Genomic DNA, 22,749 nt, shown 5'->3' with positions numbered 1-22,749 from the left:
AACAGCAGATGTTTTTTTAATGAGATGTTGTAAGCCCCAGCTATGTAGCATTATGTTTACTTACATAATGAAAAACACTGCTGTTGATTTGTATTCTTAAAGGATGTGCTATGGGATTTACCCACTGTCAGACCAGTTCTACACATGCCACACTGCCCCCAACTCCAGGGAAAGGAAGTAACAGATGCCACTGTTTAGATCTGCTGATCTAGATATGCCAGTGTTGCCATCTTCAGACAAAGAGAGCTTCTAAGACTGTAGTAATGTTGGATTCTGAAAATCCCGTTCAGGTTCTTAACCATAAGATAATTGACCCATTTGTGTGGAGTAATATTCAGAGAGCCTAACCGTCTACCCATATATATGGTAAGAGAAATACAAATTTCAAAAACACTCAGGCTTAAGAAAAAACTGGTGCAACAAAAGTAAACTCAATTTGCATTTTGGAAAGCACTGTCTTGTGTGATTGTTCTATATCAGGACACCCAGTGTCTCATGAAATGATCCCACATCAACTGCCATACTCTGTGAACTAATACCAACTGAACACTTATTAACAACCTCAGAAATGAAGGAAAATGATGTTGCTAAGATTTTGTACTAAGCTGCATTCAAGGACTGCTTAGTCAGCTTTGTAGCTTAGTATACTTACCTGTAGAACAACTCACCTCCATAACAAGGCCTGATTTACCTATTCCAAACCACCAGATCAGGTTTACAAAGTGCCAAATAGCTACCAAAATCTTCATATCTAGCACCATCAACTCACAAATAGTAAATACTGCAGATTTCATTACAACAAATTTCTCTTTTCAGACATCAGTTTCCTTACAAAAAGGAAATCAAATGCAAAAACAGCCAGGCATGCGAAAGCCAATCAAAAGACTTTCATTTGAGGGCCGTTGTGAGCCCCCATGTAAACTGCAATTCCGTTCAACTGGTTCTAGACACAAGCTGAAATGATAATAGGTTTCCACCAATTAACCAAAGAGGTTTGGCCCTTGAATATACAGCCTAATCAATGAGGTGAAAAGATAAAAAATCAATGGAGAAAATGGGCTAAGAGACTAAAGGAACAGCCATGGGTGTCTAAGTAGATGTCACCACAGTCACAGCCAGGCAAATGTGCTTGTTTTAATTGCACTGCTGGTTCCATGAATCACAAAAATAGCCTTTGTGTCCTTGTTATTGTATTTATAAGCCATAGAGTGAGTTGGATTGGTAGCCCTCTGAGAGTGTGTGTAATAAAAAACAAAGGCTGACAGTGATGGATGGTTAGGTCAGCGTGTAGCTATGGAGAGCTGAGGTGTTGGTAACATCCAATTGAGTCTAAATGGCTCTGGGTCATAAACGGGCTAAAAGGTTAAAAGGTGGAAAGCCTTCGGTAGTGCATTTCACACGTGATAAGCCTAATATAAGCTGGACCAAAGTGTAGAGGCTGAAGAGGAAAGAAAAATATTTCTAAGCAAGCAAGGAACCTGGTCAGGCCCTTTATTTATATGCATACAGAATTTTTATAAGTGGTAATTTTTGCTCGGTACAGCATAATTTGTTTCGTATAGCTACCCAATACAGATACAACACTAAATTGTCAATTTAAAAAAGGCTTTTTTAAATGAGAACAATAATGTAGAAACACAGCACGCCCAGTTACTGTATCTGGGTAAAGTATTTTTTCTCTGCAAACATAATCATGAATATCATGTAAATGTTTTCCTACTGAAATAAAAGGTACCACTTGCATATTTTATCAGCTGTTGCTAATCATTGTCAATTCTTAAATTTGGCCAAAAGACAAAACAGAAGGAAACGCACATCGACAGAGCATGACGTATTAAAACACCTATACTTGTTGTGTTCTATGAAAGCCTGCACACTAGTAGTGTTTAACAATCATTAAATCAGAATACGACATGCCTACTTCTTCTGTCAGCATGGCATGCTCAGTGTATGCTACAGGCATCAACTCACACGGTAGTAGGTTGTGTATGGCAGTAAAATCTAATCAGCATCAGCTTCCATCTTGTTTTACTGTCTGACCGCTTCTTGCCCAATTGGACCTGTTTTTGTGTCTTAATCCAAAGCCTTTATTACTTTCATGAGTACAGTGTAAAAGAACCAATGGTCAAAGGTGCAACCACATAGCAGAGGGGCAAAGCTTCTTTATTTTTATGCATGCATTAGTAACTGACCTTTTTGGTCTCTTCAGCTGATGTTTGAAACTTTGACTGCTGTAATAATGACTAGGCGTAGCTGAACACACTGAAATCCAATCACTGCATTTACTTGACCAAAATAGCGTAAACCATGCATTGACAAGGGAAATTCTCCTTTCCTATAAAATGAACAAGGACACCACAATGAGGTAGTTTGTGGCCTGAAGAGATATAGGTGAACTTGTGTTACAATGCTAATGTAAACACTGTAAATAATGAAGACATTTAAACTTGTTGGAAACAATTTAAGACTATACCGTGCTAATGTAACTATTTTATTATTATTATTATTATTGAGCCACTGTTAAAAAATGTTGTTTTACCCATGTTTTTACTGCTATGACGAGTCCAAAAGCCTACGATGAAATTTTTTTTTAATGTCAATCAACAGCTCAAAATATTTTTAGTAAGCACACTGACTTTTCTGAGCATAATTTTCACTTTTACAGCATCAACATGCTCAACCTCTGCTTAGAATTAGTGTGTAGTATGAATTTAAGACAGCATGTGTTTAGGAATATGATCACAGGGCTGCATTATTAAGCTGTTGAAAAGCATGTTTGGGCTCCTTTGCGTGTCCTGATTATTCTGAGATGAACAAGCACTTATGAATTGATGAATGTTTTTATTTTAATTAAAACCTAAATGAAATGATGCATCTGAATGGATGTGAAATAAAACTCCCTACAACACCAAGATAGCATAAACAACTAGGTCATCTAGTTCCTTATTTCATCCTCTCCTTTCACTCATAAAAAGATCAGTACCAAAGTATATGGATTTCTTGCTGCGCTAAATTGACTGAGAAGCTGTTGGCCTTGCAATATTGGCCTTCCCTAGTGCAGTGTAACAACTTCTAGTGCCAGTCTGATCAACAATCTCATTCTCCCTACATCTATGACAGAGTGAGATAGTTTCATTAAGAGCCAAAGTCATAAAACAGTAAAAGACGGTTGGAAAGAAAGGGGTAAAAAATAAATAAAGCATCTTGCAGATTCACTAGAAAGGAAATTTACTGGGTTTGCTGGGGACTGTGTGAGGCAGACCACTCTGTCAAGTCAAGGTTAGTCTGAGCAGTGATCAATACTTCAATCTCAATAAAACAGCTCAATAGCTAAGGATTGATGGGAAGAAGAGACACAAGGTGGGGAAAAGAAGGATAGAAGGAGCAGCACAAATGCCAACCTTGTCATAACGTTAGCAGGCTGGTAACACATTTGTCTAGCCAGAGAGAATGAAGTTCTTCCATCGTGGCAGGTAATGTGATGTACTATAGACCGATTAAGCCAACTGCCGTCAGACCTTACAGCCCCAAATCAATATCATATATGTTTGCAACCTTCAAACCAGAATAAATAAATGAAGTACAGACACAAACCAGCCAGACAGATGTCACACCAAGCATTGGGAGACAAATGAAAAAGTGAAGGAACAGAGGGGAGGGAGGTGAAGAATATGAAACTCTTCAGAGAACCCAACTGCAGAGTGATGTCGGCAATTTTGTCATAAAAACTTAACAGAAAAAAAGTATCCTCAGTCTATATGTGGCCACTAAATGAGAAATCCTTCCTTAATATCTGCACTGTAAACAGATGCTTCAGCATAACTAAATACTATGGGTGTGACAAAACACTTAGCTCAAGAGAGAATACACAATATTGGGTTCATGAGAACGAGACAAGATGATATTTTAATACTGTTTTTAAGAAATCTTCAATGACCAAATGTATGACTGGAAAAATAGTCTTATTCAACTGAAAGTCACAAAATGAAAAATACTGCAAGTGCATTTTGAAGGCAAGGTAAGATAAGGTAGCTAGGTAGGACTTTATTGATCCCACAATGGGGAAATTCTTGTGTTTCAGCAGCAACAAAGAGCAGCAACAAAACATCATAAGAACAAACACCACACACATATTGTGAGAGACAAATTCCAAAGTACCTAAAACCAGAAAAAATATAGTATTTGAGAGACAATCAGGAACAAGATATTCCTCCCACAATTAATCCCTGAGAAACACATCAAAAATACCTAAGAACAAGACAAAATATAGTATTTGAGAGGAATCAAGAAATCAAGGACAAGAAAATTACTTCCATAATTAATCCCGCAATGGGGGAAATACCTGTGTTACAGCCATAAGGATCTCTGAAAGACTACTCAAAAATACCTAAAACAAGACGATACAACGTACTTGAGAAAAATCTGGAACAGGATATTACATATGTGCATATTTACCATGCATTTCTACCCCCAGGATTTGAGTATTGCACCTTAGTTGACTATTGCATTGTCCCTCATGCTTTCACCTAGCTTATCACTGCATTGATGTATTGTACAGTCTGATTGCTGTGGGGAGGAACGACCTACAGTAACGCTCCTTCTTACACCGAGGATGTAACAGTCTTGTGCTAAAGGAACTGTTCAGAGCCTCTACTGTGTGGTGCAGGGGATGGGAGGGGTTATGCATGATGGATGTTAGTTTTGCCAGCATCCTTCTGTCCACCACCTCCTCGATGGAATCCAGGGGGCAGCCCAGGACAGAACCAGCTTTCTTAACCAGCCTGTTTAGTCTCTTTCTGTCCCTCTCCATGCTGCCGTTGACTTGTCACAACGTGGCCGTATCGTACATGCCTACAACAGTCCCCCTGCATGTACTGATATTGTGAGACAGATTTTGTCTCACCAAGAAATATCATCACGAGATATAGCGCGAGATCTCGTCACACCCCTACCAAATACATCACTGAGACCATTTCACTTATTTCAGAAGGTATATAGTGACACTGTATATAGTGACACTGTCACTGTGCATTACAGTTCAGTGACCTTGAACTGTAAAGTTGGTGCCTGAGTGTGAGAGTCAGAACACTTACTTGTAAACTGTTCCTCCATTTCCATGGCCGAGTTGCTCTTGATAGTGAATATCTTGTGCATTTATCTGCAGAGTGACAAAAGCACACAGGTATAAAACAATGGTACTTTGATATCATGAGAAGGCATGTAACCAGTGAATGATGTGTGTAACTAAGGGGGTGTGGAGGGGACTACACTGTCACTAATAGCCAACACATGCACTGAAGTCACTCCAAGTTCTGCAACATAAGGAAAACAGAGACAGAGATGAGAGGATCAATGAAATATTTACTGTGAAATTATCTCATAATTGATCCCGCAATGGGGGAAATACCTGTATTTCAGCCATGAGGATCTCAGAAAAACTACTCAAAAATACATAAACAGACATGACAGCATAAAGTATTCAAGAGAAATCAAGAACAGATTTTACATATGTGCATATTAACCATGCATTTTACCCCCCGGGTTTGAGTATTGCACCTCAGTTGACTATTACATAGTCCCTCATACTTTGATTTGATTTGATTTATTCTTTCAAGCATGTAAAGACAGTTGATATGTCAACACACATAATTTTACACATATCCAACAAATGCTAATCCAATATCAATTTGCTTATACCTAGTACATGCTTGAATGGAGTAGGAAGAAGTCAGACTTATCCAGTCCTACCCCATGACATCATCTTACCATCAAGTAAGTGTTGTACCACACTACATTATATTCAGAGGTATTCCTAATATTCTGACCCTCTCATGTATGTCAATGGGCAGGACAAAAATATACAAACACCTGTATATTAGAGTATACAGTATATTCAGTATGAGTATATGACTACATCTATATTGAAATGTAGCAGAGCTGGTTTTTCATTGTTGGCTCACCAACTTCTAGTTGCATAAAACTGTGCATATGTAGCCAGTGATAACTGATAGTTACCTGGTTAATTTCTAGCTTATAGAACTGCTGCAGGATATACAAAGAACCCTGATTTACATCCAAGCAAGTGTTAATATGGTATATCAAGACTTGCTGGAAGATACTGCTGACTGTTCCCGCAAGAGAGAGTGCATCTTCAGAGACTGGCATAATGTGTTTCAAGAGAGGGACGAATGGCTTTTCAGTCATTCTCAACTACAAAGACAAGTTTGTCTGCAGCTATGCAATGCCCTGGAACAGCATCTTAGTCATCTCACCCAATACCTCCTCAGGTTCGAGTTCCGTCCTTCCCGCTTCTCTCTTGTAACTTCACCGCTTTGTCCACAAGAAACCTCTAGGCAAACCTACTTCCTTATATAGAGAAAAGGGAGCATGCCAGTATGCTAATTGCAGGGACCTGCCTATCATTTTCAAATGATTCTGATTTGCTAGCACACACATGGTGTTAAGAACAATATTGGCCAGTGTGCACGTTTCATGACTCTGATGATAATCTTGCATGGGCACTTGTTGCACCAGATAAAAACATTTTTACGCACATACCAGTGAATGAGGCCCAGTGAGAAAATGTGTGAAAGCATGCACAATAAGGTAGAGAGCAGCTGTATTAGATCACTATGTTACAGAAAAGTCTGAGAGGCTGCTGCCGTAGAGACTAGCCACTATGTCTGTGAGAGAGAGTGTGTGTTTTCATAAAGAGAGAGACACATGACTGTAGCAGGCTTGATCCTATGAACTCATAGATGCCCTGCTCTCAGTGCAGCACAGTAAAGAAATAATGACCAAATACAGGCCCACGGCTGGCATCAAAGGACATCAATTGAGGAGCCAACCAATAGTGAGAATGTGCTTTGGTTAGAGGAAACCAGGTGAGAAAACAGGGGCAGTGATGTAACAGTGGTCAAACTCTACTTGAATACAAAACACAGGCTCACCTGCCCATTTGTCAAGATCCTCTTCAGTTCAGCAGATGATTTTTTTAAGCTAGAAGAAGGGACACAGCGCCATGTCACCAATGTTAAGTATCACAGACATCTTATTACTCATCTATTAACCAACCAATTTAAGCAGTGAAACATGCTCCTCATGCCTCAGCAAGCTCACCTGTTGTTGGCTATGGAGTCTGGGACACCCTGAGTGCAGTCACTGGCTGGGTTAGGTCTCGTATTAACCTGAAGTTGTGCAAACAAATACACAAATACGTGAAAAGACACACACACATGCGCAGACACACGTTCAGTAGTCAAGGCCAAAGACAGACAAGCAGCCAGTCAGACATATGGCCAGACCCCCTAATGAACAAGAACAAAACACAGACTCTCAGTTCAGCCTGGAGGTTAATTGGCTTTCGTAGGAGAGAAGGGAAGCAGGCAGGCAAATAAGAAAGAAAGAGATGTCTACACAGAGGAGGGGAAAGAATGACAGCAACATATATATCTGCATGAAAGTACAGCACTAGAGGAAGTGAGACATAAAACAAATCTGGACAAAGATGAGAACCAAATAAAGTTAAGACATTAAAAAAATCCAGTGCCTCACTGGAGACACTGTTCTTTACATCTATTCATCTGCATCTATGTTTACTCCAAAGACCTCTGTACTCAACTCAGAAATCAAACACAAAAGAAGAGACAACACCCTGTAAAGACAATACTAAAAATAACTCATTTAATTGAGGTCAAAAGGCCGTTGTGTTGGGCCCTCTAAAGCACAGGGATTCTCTCTTTAATTAGTGCCCCCGAAGACCTAATTTAAACAATGCACAAGACTCCCCTCCACCAATTACTTTTACATTAAAACAGGAGAAAAAATGAGAAAGATTACCAAAGGACTAAAGGTTTTTGGAAAACATCTTTTCAAAACAGACCCTTGACCTTAAAAAAAAACTGACACAGTTCAGCAGTTGGTGTAAAAGCTCCTCAGAGAATACATTAAACAAAGCACTTTCAGTATTGAGGATGGGGTAATTCTATTATTGAAATGGAGATTGATGAAATATAGATCATCTGGAGAGACTGAAGAGGTGTCAAGTCATTTAACCCATGGTAATTAGCAATGACTTCAATAACAACATATGCCTAACAAAAAATGGGAGGCTCAGAGGAAGGCCGTTTGTAACTGAGAGATGGGGGCTTGTAATGACAATTTCATGGCTGAACAATGACATCTTCTTACTGCCTGACTTAGCTTTTGCTTTAACCAGAACTGATGTTCTTCTGATGAGAGGATCATAATACTGTGGTTAGAGGGGGCAGGGTTTCAGCACAACACCTGGCTCTTAAACGACTATCCCAGCACAAGAAACAATACAGAGACAGAAGGATACAGGCAAACCCTGCTACAGCCACAGCAACCCCCTTGCATAAGCATAGACATAGTGAGCCTTGACTTCAATTGACATTTCAAGAAGTGGAACACAACGTTACCAATCCATTTGCCTCAACATCCCCCCTTCCCCTCCCCTTGCTCTCTGTGTAAGGCAGCTGAAACAATTATTGAGATAGGTACCTTCAGGCCATGTATGTTCCGGATCCCTGGAGTCTTGCCGGCTGAAACAGTAATTGACTAGATTGTAGAACACATCAGAGGGCCATTTACAAATGTGCTGAAAAGAAGGAATCAGTTCTTTATAAAGAAAAAAAGATGAAATGAAATGAGCGCTACTCTGAAATTAGCTGTAGACAAGAGTGATTGAGATGTTGGGCTCTTGAGACAGCTGGTGGAAGGAAGAAAAAAACAGAATCACAGTTAAAGAGAAGGAGATAGAGAGTTAGAGAGAGCAAGTGAGACAGAGTACAGAGAAAGAGAGAGAGAAGAAAGAGGGAGCCAGACATGGAGTAAAAGAGGGAGATAAAAAAAAAAGTTTCATCACTTTGCCCCAGGAGCCTGTTTGTGATTATGTATAACTTGGAGTGGTGAAAAAGCTATATAAAGATATAGAAAAGGTATGCAAATAAGCACCCTTAGTAAAAACCAGCATAGAAAGAAAGTACACAGTGCCAGAAATCTGGGCAAGGTTAGCCTGAACACAAGCTTGCCGTTTCAATGTCCTTGGAGCAAAAAAAAATAAATGTAGAGTTAATAATTGACTGTCAATACAATAGCAGAATGAGCCACCTCATTATAATGTTGTTACTTCTAGCACCAAATGCTCCCATTTTCTTACTGTTTGAATACAGCACAAATTATTTACCCTAATTTCTGTTTGATGGCTTCTGACTAGGAAAGTGTTAATTTTTGCTTCTTAAAATTTTGCTTGTGATTAATTTTCAACACATGAATTACAAAGATGCCTTTCAGCATTTTCAGTGCACGGCAGCACTCTACCTCTCGGAAAAATCTGTAGCGGGTCTGGCAGCAGTCCATTCATGCGTTGTTCATTCATTGTGTTGCAGTACTAAATGAGAAAAGAAAGTCAAAAATTGTAATGAGCAGTGGTGGTTTGAGGTGATAATAAATATGCTAATAAACAATCACTTACATCCTGTACAAGAACGTTAACAAACGAAAAAACACAATCCAACACAGCAAAATTAAAATAGATGAAGAAGAGCCTTAGTAAATTTGTGATTTCACCATGCGGAATACTGCACAGACAAAAAATGTTTACTTTAATGACATAAGAGTTAGTCCACGGTGTTCCCAAAAATGTGAGCGTGCTGTTCTGAAATCTGTTGCTGATGAGGACTAATGCTCTGTGGGGCTGTTCTGAAGGAGTGTAGCATTAACCCTTTTCTCCTCCAGGTCAACCGCTCACCAAACACTGGTATCCTACAGAACAAACACGTGCACACACACACTCGGTAGCCTCTCAGATGCTTGCCAAGGCAATGCAATAATTGATGTTTCAGTTAACCAAACCATCTGTTAAACTGTGAGCGTGTGTGTTTGCCTGTGTGTGTTGTTTCTATCCCCTCCTTTGTGCATCTACAAACCAATAAGGATTACATCAAGACCAAAAACACAATTTATAAAATGTATTTCTTCTTGTTGTCTTCACACATGAATTTACGGTTTCATTTACAATCCAGTTTGAATAACCAAGTCATCATGGTGATATGTAAATTTGCTCTCTCATAGTGGGGGAGGAAGGAAAGACAATGGGACCGGATTGGATGGGAATGGATCAGAATGGCTACCCAAGTGGCACAGCTGTTATTAAAAGGCCTATTTATCACTGTCAGATCCCTCCTCGCTTCTAGCCCTCTGCTTTCGCCCTCCAGCATTCTCACTAGGCCACATCCGAACAATGGGCATAATACCAAAAACCATGTTGTATGTGTTTGGGTGGGGTGGGGGGGGGATATGGGCTTCACGTACCTTTAATTTTCCGCTCAGCTAGCTTATTGATTAGGGCTGCAATTACCACCTAATCTTTAGTAGGTGTGTTATTAAAAGACATTCTCCATTGTTGGCCAATAACTAAACAGTGTCCGATCCCAAATACCATTGCTCAGCCTTAAGGGACAAGTAGGTGAGCGAGAGCAGAGTGGGTCTCATCATCATTAGCAGACTAAGGGGAAATGGGAGTAAGAATAGTGGAATTAGGGCCACTACCTCCAGGGGGAGCTGAGCTAGGAACAGATGAGGTCACATGTTTTTTTTTTTTAAGCACCTGACACAGTCCAGTCTTTAACTTTGAACAGGGGAGTTTGTCTTTCAAGGTGTCGAACAATGATTAGAGATGCCTGGAAGACTAGTGAGTCTCACAGGAGCATGTAGCAATCAATGTTCTTCTGTGGTGGGGGATACTTTTCACAATAAATGCCCTCTGCAGATTGATGTTAATTGAGCACTGAATTTGAGCGTTAATTTTGCTCAGCAATTAAAAAAAAAAAAGCATGATTTTTTTTTTTGCTTGCTAAAGTTATTGCAAGATCTCGAAAAAGAAACACTGCAGTGACAGCAGTAACAGTCTGGCTATAGTTTTTAACTAATTATTTGAACTAATTACAGTATCACAAACATTCACACATAAAGAAATGCGTGCAAACACAAAGCAGGCATAAGAGACTCTAATGAATTACCTAACCTTTCACCTAACATGCGGGTTCTCCTTAATTCCTATTAATTTCACAGAATGGCTGTCTGCTCACCTGGAATTAATAACACTGAGGCAAAAATCCACTGGGGTCTCGATGGAGGCCAAATGGCAACCACAGCAAACAACCACAACAAGAAAAAAAAATCTCTTGAATACAAATGCAAATTACTGCTGAAATGCATAACCCTTGCATAAGACATTAAAAGAACTCAGCTAGTGAAATAATATATTTTGTGAGCTGTATTTTCCAGGTGATCAGCAGCTTTTTGTACACTTGGATCTCCCATGAGTAGAAAGCCATTACTGATTCATTTGCCAAAAATTTACTATATAAATGGCTTTTGAAATATGTGGACAAAGCAGTACAGGGTCATGAAAAGTACATATTTTGATGGGCACTGAGAGGCTGAGGTCAAGGTCATAAATTTATATGCTGTTAACATCATTTCACATTATCTGAATAAAGAATGAAGTGTTAATAATAATAGATAATAAGCTACCATTATGCCTTACAAATGTAAATCATTGCATATGATCTTTTGTGGTCTGACAAATAAATGTAAATATTAGGTAAAAAATGTGATCGTTTAATTTCAAATGAACAATATTTGACTAAATGAATGACGTTCCATACAAGTAAATTTACCACTTTGTGGTCGTATGCCTCCGCCAACCAGTCAAATGCATTCACATTAATTGGACAAAAGTAAGGTCACTGTGACCTTGACCTTTAATCACAAAAATCTAATCACTTCATCATTAAAGGATAGCTTTATTTTTTTAACCTGCTGTATTCAGCCTTATAGACAGGATGAGGAATTCAGACATCCAGAGAGGGCTTGAAGTAAAGCCCCCGCTCCTTCTCGTCAAAAGGAGCCAGTAGAGGTGGTTCAGGCATCTGATTAGGATGCCTCCTTGGCACCTTACGTTGGAGGTTTTCTGGGCACCTGCAACTGGTAGGAAGCACTGGGGTAGACCCAGAATATGCTGGAGAGATTATACCTCATCTGACCTAGGTCACTGACACATCAGTCAATATATTCATCAAAGCTACTCCTATTCCAACAGGACACACAGCACAGCAAGAGAAAAATCACTAAAGAATTCAAAAACATTTCCACTGGATTTGTAAATAATAAAGCTGGCAGAGGTCAATGCTTTTCTCATCTCCGTTTCACAATGCTCAGAACAACAACTGTCTCTTTTTGCTTAATCACCCAAGCTACCCTATGCTACTTAATGATTAAAAAGCAACCACAAGTGAATGCATTATAAAAATGGACAAAAAACAAGGAGTGTAAACTGTGCCTGTAGCAGCATCATTGTGAGCTGATGGGGGGTAAAAGACATCCACAGATGAAAGTAGATTTTCAACAATTCTGCAGCCCAGGGGGGGTCGCTCTTTAATGAGGCAAAACTTTAAGTACTGAATAATATATAATAAAAATTGACAGTTCATTTAGTTTTCAGTGTACCTCGTAGAGAAATCCATTACACGTCATTACTCTTACTGTCCATGGCATGAACAGTAAGTATTGTGGAAAATGAAAATACACTGTGCTAGGTGGGGGGGCTGAAGGAGTAGTGGAAGTTTGTGTGCGTGCGTGCGTGCGTAGGTAAGGAACAACTAGATAAGAGTATATGGTTTCAAAATTCTTTCCAGTTTTCTGAGTTACAGATAAATAGAGTGTCACTGTAGAGATGTAAGCAAGAAGTCAAAGCTTGTCAACTGTATGTAGTTATAAGCATTTACCTCTCTTTTTAATACTTTTTTTTTTTCCATCAGACCATCTTCTAGGGCTGGGCGAGTAAACGCGTTATTTTCACATTAACGTGATACTTCATTAACGCCGACAATTTTTTTTATCACGCATTAACGCAGTTTGTTTTTATTATTATTTTGAAAGTTCGTTGCTCACTGGGTCTGAATACACATTACAGACAAACCATGGGTAACAGGAGGGGTGGGATGTTGATCAGTACTCGCTTGAGATGGGCGTCATCACGCACCTCAACCAATAAAAGCATTTGGGGTGGGCGTATGACCGCTGCAGCGCTCACATGACCTTGAACTGAATAGAACTGGCAGGGACAGAAAAATGAAAAAAGGTAAAGGACTCTTATGTGGACATTTTCAATTTAAATCTCTTCCGCACGGCGGAGTTGATAGAACCAAAGTCAAAGCCACTGCAAAGCAGAATTTTCTTATCACCGGAGTACTACGAGTCTGAAGTATCACTTAAATGCAATACACACCGTTGATGCCAGCAAATCACCCAACCAAACAAACAGCGGAGGGAGGCTTCGGCAGACTACGTTGGATGTAGCGTGCGGGAGAAGTATAGATAAACAAAAGCAAGACAAGCTAACAAATGCCATAGCTAAGTGGATAGCTACAAACTGCAGGCCAATTAGTATTGTGTAAGATGTTGGACTGAGGAATGTTATTAGGATTGCAATGGATGATGGCACGTATGAGCCTTGATTGATATGCCTTGATATGAGCTTGATTCCATTGTTTGAGATTTGCTGCTACTGTGTAAAAACACCTTATTTGTTTAAAGGGTTTGCAAACCAAATGTTATTGCACTTTTGTGCATATAGTAGTACTTTTAAAATACAAGTGCACAATACACTACTTTTGAATTCATTATTGAATGCTGCTCATATCAATGCAGTTAATCGCGGTTAATCTCAGAAAAATCATGCAGTTAATGCGATTAAGGATTTTAGTCGTTGCCCAGTACTAGTTTCTTCCTAATACACATTATAGCAAATACTTTCTTACTTGTTAGTTTACTGTGCTAAGGTTTTGAGATGTCTGTCTGTAATATTTTTGCCCAGTGAAAATGAGGGTGAGGGACTTTTCCATTGTACTGCACACAGTAGTCAAAAATACCAAATATATAAAACAATATCCTGGTTACTCTGTCCAGGTCAGGTTTGTTTTATTTGCATACCTCAAAGTCACAAATGTGCCACAGAAGTGCTTTACAATCTATATAAAATGCAAATCTCTTAGGCCCTTGGTTTGGAAAGGCTGCACAAAAAACGTTGGACATGATTTCTAATGATAAAGTGTTCAGACATTTGAGACATGCAATGAATGTCACATAAATGTAGTCAGAAAAGTTTCATCATAACTTCTTTGTAATAACCAACAAACCCCCAATGAAAACCGCTATGACTTAAAAATACAGTCCTGTTATGCAATTTGTGGGATGATGTGTGATGTGATGACAAACCGGCTGATAAATTGACATACTCACATATGACAACATGGCTTTGAGTTCTTCATCACTTCTTACAGTGATTCTGTCCCCAACCTCATCCTCATCTAAAAGACACAAAAGCTTCTTAAATTTGGTTTGTAAAAACCTTTTAACCAAATAGTAAATCATAAACAGCAACATCACCATAAGAAACACTCAACAGGAACAGATGGGGGACAAAAACTAGATTGGGGGGGTGGAATGGTGGAGCAGTGGTTAGCGCTGCCTCACAGCAAGAGGGTTCCAGGTTTGAGAAACAGTGCTTTTCTGTGCAAAGTTTGCATGTTGTGTGGGTTCTCTCCAGGTACTCCGGCTTCCTTCCACAAACCAAAGACATGCAGCTTAGGTTGACTGGCGACTCTAAATTGCCGGTAGGGATGAGTGTGGGTGTGTGTGGTTGTCTGTCTCTAAGGGTCAGCCCTGTGATAGACTAGCAACCTGTCCATGGTGTACCCTGCCTCTCACCCAACGTCAGCTGGGCTAGGCTCCAGTCCCCCCACGACCCTCTTCAGGATAAGTGGTATAGATAAGAGACGTATGAATTTAGGCATAAGATATAAAATTACTCTGTCTACTTGTAGCATAGCAATTACACAAAGCTACAGCAAACTGTGCCATAAAATTAAACTAAATTTAATGTCATATTAGTAAATAACACTCTAAAAGATTGATGTAAGTCAATCCATATTATGAAGAATATGGAAAGTAAGGTCATCTTAAGCCATTTTGAAACTATGCACATCAGTCAGAGCAACAAAATGAGAGAAAAGTAGCAATACAGTGTCAAAATTTTGGGTGTCACAAATACAAAGGGACAAAAACTGTGTTAAGACCTCCAAGATGCTTGGAACAACCTACTGTACCTACCAAGTACCTTGAAAAGTTGTGTACAAGTGTACCCAGGACAACTGGTGGTGTTTAAAAAGTTAATTAAACAGTAGCCAGAAGGTATGTTGCAACTTCACAGAGTCTAAATGTCTTGCTTTGTTTGATATTCAGTTTACCATGACACAGCTAAAACTGAGAACATCAAACCTGCACATTTGAGAGGGACACACACAAAAGAAATGGTGGCAAACTAGTCTATATTTGCTGCTGAGATCAGTGAGTTACCAAACTGATCAACTAACTGATTGACTAATTATTTATGTGCTAGTGAGGAGCTGAAAAAATAGTGATGCATGTTAGACATTGCTATGGTTGTACAGTTCCTGTTTTCACAGTAACACAATACAACTGTGAAATATATACTTACATTCAAATGCTGTGACAGTGGCTTCAGGCATAATATCTCTGATTCCGACCTAAAAGGTTTGGTAGAATGAATTATAGAAGGGACAATAACAAAGCACATAATAATAAAACTGTAGACAGATGCTGAGCTTGTTAAGGACGATAGACAGAGCTAAGTATATTTATATAGCTTAAATGAACATGTAAGATGGGGTCACAGTAACGTTATAACTTTTTCAAGTGTAATTTTAGTTAGTTACAGATACGTTCAATCAGAAACCTAAAGTTTTAACCAGATGCTAACATTAGGTGTCATCAGCAGTGAGCGTCAGCTAGCTCACCAGCAAGTCATTGAAGTTCAGAAGAGATGGAGACTCGACGGACGAGTCCATGTCCCCTGTAGGAGTTTTTATGCGAATCACTATTGCCTCGGTGTCCATTGCGCAGAGGTCCATTAAATCGAGTATAAGCATAAAGCGAAAAAAATAAGCCTCATAATAAGACTTGGCTGACGGTTAAAGCTAGTTAAACGAGCTAAGTCCCTGCAAATGTTTGCTAACCACACATGCTAGCATCCTGCTCAGCAGAGCAGTTGTGTTAAGTGATTTTTACCCAGTCGATGGCCACAATCAAGTCACTTCATAACCGCATGAATGATTTACCTCTAGTTCTAAATTTGTACTCGCCTGCTTTCTAAAGCAAAGTTTCACAGTGATTCTTCTGAGCAATTTAGCACTGCAGCTAGTTTTGAGGAAACCACATCCTCGACAGTGTTTCCGAATCAACATCCGCCCGCGGCTTTTCAAAATAAAAATATATCCGTCGTTGTATTCGCTATGAGGCATTTATGTGACCTGGCATACAGTGGGTAGCCTACTACAAAACTCTATTACTGACGGTGCAACAAAAATGATGAAATTCATGCCGCAAATGCAGGCTGGTCTGGACTGTTTTGCGTTTATATGCCACTATAAAAACAGCGATTATTGTCACATATTTCAATAATATGTTGAGGCACCTTTTTAAATTTACAATTCAAAGTAAACTCATTATGTTAATCAGACGCTGTGTTTCTGCTTCCCTTAAAAAAAGGGAATGGCCCAGGTTTCCAACTACTGTGTGCAAGTAAGAATTTGAATTGCTGTTTCAGTTCTAAGATATGTGTTTTGTGTATAAATAATATGCTATAATTGAAGATTAAATATCCATCTTGATTTAAAAGTTTTAAATGTTGTATTTAACTTTTTGAATGTGAATATATTTTGAATATTGAATTGTGAATAATGTGATTTAAAATATTGGAAATACTTTTTTATGTCATTGTCATTGTTCACTGGTGAAAAGATGCCACTCTAGATACAAATGTGCTTTGCACCTGAAAATCTTGGATTGAAAATCTCTGTAAAGGAAAGGGCATGAAGGCAAGACTGGATGACACACTAGGAGAGTATGTACAAATCAGCCTTTTAGACTGAATTGGAATTATTGAACATGTCCTGAAAAGAAATTGTTGCCTTGGACTGCTTTTATGACATTGAGGTGAGATCAAGTATAATGAAAGAGTACAATTTTGAACATAAATTAGCTTTCTGAGGGTATGTGTGTATCTAAAGGGAAGATGTTCTTTTTAAAATTGACCTTAGATCAAAAATCTTAGATTTATATTTGGATATTGTATTAATGGTCCTCACAAAGAATACCACAGCTGTATAGATGAAAAATACAAAGTGACAATCCAACAAAGTGATACTCTTTTTAAAAAAGAGGTGTACATTTTATTTTATTTATTTAAGTTTCTTCCAAGCATGTAAAACTAAGAAACTTGATATTGCGAAAAACAAAATTGATTAGACATTTCAACAAATACACATAAGACATCACAACATTCCAATAGTACATGCTTGAAAGGGAGTAGGAAGATGACATGATAAGCATGTGTGCTCATGATCTTGGCATTTCAAGTATTCAAAGAGGTTTTTTACCTCTTTCACTCTGCATTAACACAGCATTAAATATTTAAAGGTTTCCACTTGGTTAATATATAATTGAATGTAAAATAAAGGGGCACTTAAAAATGTTGTTGATTATAGCCTTATTGTTGAGAAGCTGCATAAATCTCTGTGCCTTCTCACCAAGGAGCCTTGATTGCAGTTCCAAGAACAAGACATTGATCCCTGGCCAAAGTGAAGTCTCTCTTACTGTTAATTTACAGATCTGACACCCAAGTTTGTTAACCGGGGTTCTGTGTAATAATAAGAAGTTGTTTAAGTTTATTCTGTCTCCCTGTGGCTCAGATCTGGCTGAACATGTGATGAGTACAATGCCAGACGTTGCAGCGCTAAATCAATAGCCTCTGTCTAAGGCTGAAATCCTCTATCAGTTATTAACATTTTGATGAAAAGTAAGAAAAGAACTGAAAAGAGCAAGGTAAAAATATCTATATACTCAGATCCTTTATTAGAGTGTACTTAAATTATCAGAAGGGGAAAATGTAGCATCACCCCTTTGAGAGGTTATATTATGATATGCATTATTTGAATATTTTTATTGTTGCATTAACATATAAGTAGCTTTTTAATGTTGCAACATGTTGAGATGTATCAACTATTTTATACTGTGCCGGTTAGTTATTGCATTTGGATTTTAAATCTTTTCCTGCAATGCTAAAGTTGTCAAATGACTGCAGTGAAGTAAAAAAGTGCAACACTTCTCTATAAAATGCAACACAGTTGAAGTAGTTGAAATAGCATATCATGGAAAGTCAAGTACAGGTACTACAGCACTTTACTAAAGGTATTCTATCTATCTGCTTGCCTGTCTATTGCTAATTATCTCAAATGCACACATACTGTGTGCACGCAGAGGTTACAAGTTCATTGCATTGACCTGCTCTCAACTTATCTCATCATTTACACCCGTACCAATGGCTGTGTTAAGGACCCATTGATTTCCATGTAATGCCTGAAATTATTACTTTGCCTAATTGTAACAGGAGAGTAAAGGGGAAATGAAGCTGGGCTATTAAGCATTCTGATTAATGCCTTCACCAGCACTGTCATCTGATGAAAAGCAGAGGATCTATATGGTACTTGGTCAAACATACTCTCCCAGGACTTGACGTTAGGCCCTTCTGCTTTAGGGGCAACTAGGATGAAGCCCAGTCAGCAATCCACATTATCAGAAATCAAACTCCTGACTTCGCTGGGAGGAGAAAGTGAAAAAGGAAAGCCAACATTCACTGGTAATTAAAAGCCATTTCATCAGACCTCCTCTCTTGCCCCCATACCTCTTTTCTTGCTATTGACGTGCTGCTTAGCACAAAGTGAGCTCAGTTTGACTCTAAATATATGAAACACACTTATTTAACTTTCTCAGCAATGAGGAAGAAGCAGATAAACAAGGCAGCAACAAAACCCAGCACAATTACCCATTACTTATTTACTGTAGTCTAGTTTTAATTTATGGCAGTTTTTGTGTCACTAAAAGTACAATGTGTACTTCTTCTTACTCTTTCTTGTCTTATTTGATTAGGCTATGTTAAATGTAATGTTGTTGTGTTAAGGGCTGTTTTTCCCCTGTTGGAATGCAAGTACAGTTAGATGATCTTCTCTTTGTCTGCTAGTTAACCATGGATTGTTTCCACAAATATTGCTTGTTACTTGGTGGCTTTCTATTTACTGTGCTCCTGAACGTTAATGTATTTATTCAAAATAAAAAAATGTGTGTGCTTATGGTTTAAGGCATTATTTATCAAGATAGAAGGTATTACTGACTTTGGTCTCACAAAGGAACTGGACCATGTCGTGAGTTCAGCCAAAACAACGTGTCCCACCATCTGTCCAGGGCCAAGTCCCAGCTCAGGTATCCCGATGCAAACCTGCTAGCTGAAATAGAGATGTCTCCTCAGCCTTGAAGCCTGAAGCTTGTTGTTTATTGATGCTGCCAGAGTCCCTCTTCAGATCGATACTATCCCTCTCAGATGGGCCTTCAACGCACAGTCTCCAAATTGGGGTCAGGATATGTAGAGGGTTATGGCATTTCAGAAGATATGAATTACCTGAGAGGCTGCAATCATTTGTTATATCTTCTTTTAAAGTTAATCTCCAAGTTGACCTGTGATGAAGCACGAGGAGTTTGTGAGTCGCTGGTGTGAGAGTTACGAGGAAATACACCAATGTATGGACAGGCCGGTTGGAAGAAATGGACTGTGTGACTACTTCTCAGCTCTCAGAGCAGCATGCTTTCACCGCCGTTGCCTGTGTTTCAGATTCACCTCTGAGCTCTGCTTTATGGCTGCATGTTGTTTCTGTTGTTTCCAATAAAGAGAAAATATTGGTGCCTTTCTGACCCGCTCACAGGGGCCATAGAAAAATTTACGGGGTGTGTCGTCTCCATAGAGGCTGCTTTTGAACTGAACCTGACATAAATAACACATCACCCGTTAGCGGGCAGCTCTATTGGCTCTTCTTTCAAGCTGTGGTCAAATGACTTTATTGAATGCAAGATGTGACTACATGGTGTTGTCAAATAGAACCATTATCAGATAACAAAAATTAAAAATAAAGTTCTGACACTGTGTAACCAAATTATGGTGTATGGAGTAATGAAGTTACAAAAGCCATAGACCTAGTCAGTGTACTGTTTTATTTTCTCATGCTTTAAATCCTGAAGTACCTAAATAACTATAAATAGTATGATGCAAGTTCTATGATATATACAATATATCAGTAGTCGAGGAATGGCTCAGATTCTTTGATTAAGTAAAATCACCACCAGTATTGTTATGTTAAAATACTTTGGTAATTCAAAATTGTCCCGTAAAAGTACAGATGTGGTAGTATCAAAATGTAAAAGCACTTCATCACAATGGCCCTTCACTCTTAATACATATATACTTAAGAAAAACCTATAATACTTTATTATGTTTATTGATTTTAATGTTATAGCTGGTCATGGTGGAACTAAATTAAAATACTACTGTTTTATTTATAGTTCCTGTTTATTTGACCATCACTGGCTTTGTATATACAATCTGCACAGTAAGTGGTAGCTGCCAGATAAATGCAGTGAGAAACAAAGTAAACTAACTATAGTGGATTAGAAGTATACAGTGTCATAATATACAAGTAATGTAAACCTACCATAGAATTGTACTCGAGTACAGTACTTCAGTAACATTCCTCCACTGTAGAATTGGGAGGTGTCTATATTTTTGTCCTCCCCAGCTACATACATGAGAGGGTCAGAATATTAGGAACACCTCTGAATATAATGCAGTCCAGAACAACAACACCTTTAACTATGACCCCAATATAGAATTGAAAGTATACATTATGACAATTTCACCAAAAACTGAAAAATTTTGAGCTTCATAAACACATATGTTAAGGTGGAGGTGTTACAGTGAACTGGATACAATTATACAGGGGTACCTAATAAAGTGGCCTGTGAATGTATGTGTGCATGATGACTGTGGCAAGGATGAAGGACCACACAGTGCTTTGGTGCAGAGTGTCAGGTGGCCTGTTTGTCAGCTGAAATATTCATCAAACAGATCAACGGAAAGTCTGGCCGGCTTTTCATCTGACAACTGCATGTCAATAATTGATCAGGAGTGAGGTAAATGACTTAGAGAGTGTTTGAGGGGCTCCTATCTCATTCTGTAAGCGATACTGCTGACCTTTGGTGTATGAAAGCAGTCCTCATGGTCAGTGCTCACATGTTATACAGTATATAGCCCAACACAATCAACTGTACAGTAAAACTATTAAAGGAAAAAAATAACATAATGAAACAGATACTTGGTACTTACATCAAATACTTTCATTTTTGTACTTTCATTTTTTATGAATCAGTGTTTCAAATGGTGCTTGTTAGAAAACCTTTACACACTGCAGTTGAAAATTTTAATGCCATATTAAATTGTTACTAAAATGGCAATGGCAGCAACAGTTTATCCTGAATTATGAAGACATTTCACAGTGCCTCCACAAAAGCACAGTGGATTTATATAATCAAATTTAAGGACACTGCGCTGTCAGTGACTTGACCTCTGATCTCACTGGAAAGAAAATTGCTTCTTATAATTATCAATAATACCTCATATCATCTGAGATCAGTGTGTCATTTGCAGGTTGCTTTTATTAACATATGCATGTTTGGTCTAATTTAAAGCAGACAACATACCTGATACTGGGGTGAGTCAGTGGAAAGTTGTGGTGGGGTTGGTGTGTGTCGGTCCTTTCTGTCAGATGAGATTCTCCTGCCAACACACTCAAATCTTTAGCCCTCTGCCTGTCGTCTGACCTTTTGCTCACCACATCCAGTAGTGGCTGAACAGCATTTTTATAGATGTAGTATTTGCAGAACAGAGTGCATTTGAGCTCTTCAAACTTCAACAAACAGACACTGAGGTAAAATCTACGAGTTATCAAAAGCTTTACACACCCACATTATAGTCCAAAGGCAACACCAGCTAGTATGTGTGCCATCACAAGATACTGAAAACTGTTTAATACTAATTGGTTAGATGTTAGTGTCTTACTGATGTTAGTCAAGTTTCTGACCTGCTGAGCTGCAGTTTTAGCCTGGGATGGTCAGCTGTCCTGTTCTGAGACAGATGGTGTGATTGCAAATTATTGGCTTCCATGTTACTGGCTAACGATAAGCCATGATGTTTGAAGAGTGAGTATGCAGTGCAGTGTAGGAGAGGGTAGATTTAATTAGTGTTTCTGAAACACCCCTGCTGACCGATGAGCCTTTGAAGGTAAAGTACAAAGGTGGCCATTAGATACCTCTGAAGCTATACATACATTAGAAACCTCAGCCTGTGTACGGCTAAACTGAGACAAATGTGTCACGTTAAAGATGAACACACTGAGCTGTCAATCAAAAGGCAACAAGGGCTTATTGGTGTTAGCTTTTTTAAATTCACTTTTCAATTTTCAGTTTCACAATGAGAAGAAAAAGGACTGCTTTATGCCACTGGTGTCCGTTCTGCTACATCTTCTTGCAGAATATGTGTTCAGTCTTTCAATAAATGTTTAAACTGTGTATTTATTTTGCTGGAGATTTTTGTTTTGCTTTTGTTTTTTAAACATCAACTCATTTTGTTGCCACACATTACTAATAAAATCCAAAAATTAGAGCAGGATGTGAGAGTAGTCTGTTATCACTTATCTCTAT

General features: G+C 38.6%; 1 protein-coding gene across 4 annotated transcripts in view; it reads right to left on the bottom strand.

Moving 5' to 3' along the window:
* The window catches only part of map2k5 (mitogen-activated protein kinase kinase 5), a 62,310-nt gene extending 45,955 nt beyond the window's left edge, over window positions 1–16,355 (bottom strand). For 3 of the 4 annotated variants that reach the window (XM_020605727.1, XM_020605730.1, XM_020605731.1), the window contains exons 1-8: window positions 15,906–16,344; window positions 15,587–15,635; window positions 14,329–14,396; window positions 9,343–9,412; window positions 8,524–8,564; window positions 7,120–7,187; window positions 6,951–6,999; window positions 5,094–5,158 (exon numbers count right to left, since the gene is read on the bottom strand). In XM_020605727.1, coding sequence (XP_020461383.1) covers window positions 5,094–5,158; window positions 6,951–6,999; window positions 7,120–7,187; window positions 8,524–8,564; window positions 9,343–9,412; window positions 14,329–14,396; window positions 15,587–15,635; window positions 15,906–16,037 — 542 coding nt within the window. In that variant the 5' untranslated portion in view covers window positions 16,038–16,344. Of the gene's footprint in view, window positions 1–5,093; window positions 5,159–6,950; window positions 7,000–7,119; window positions 7,188–8,523; window positions 8,565–9,342; window positions 9,413–14,328; window positions 14,397–15,586; window positions 15,636–15,905 lie in introns of all 4 variants that reach the window. The other variant, XM_020605728.1, reaches the window with a different exon arrangement.
* Window positions 16,356–22,749: the final 6,394 nt, after the last annotated feature.

The sequence above is a fragment of the Monopterus albus genome, unplaced genomic scaffold (genome assembly GCF_001952655.1).
Source record: "Monopterus albus unplaced genomic scaffold, M_albus_1.0 scaffold72.1, whole genome shotgun sequence".
NCBI classification, from domain to species: Eukaryota; Metazoa; Chordata; class Actinopteri; order Synbranchiformes; family Synbranchidae; genus Monopterus; species Monopterus albus.
This window is presented reverse-complemented; position numbering and strand designations above follow the sequence as displayed.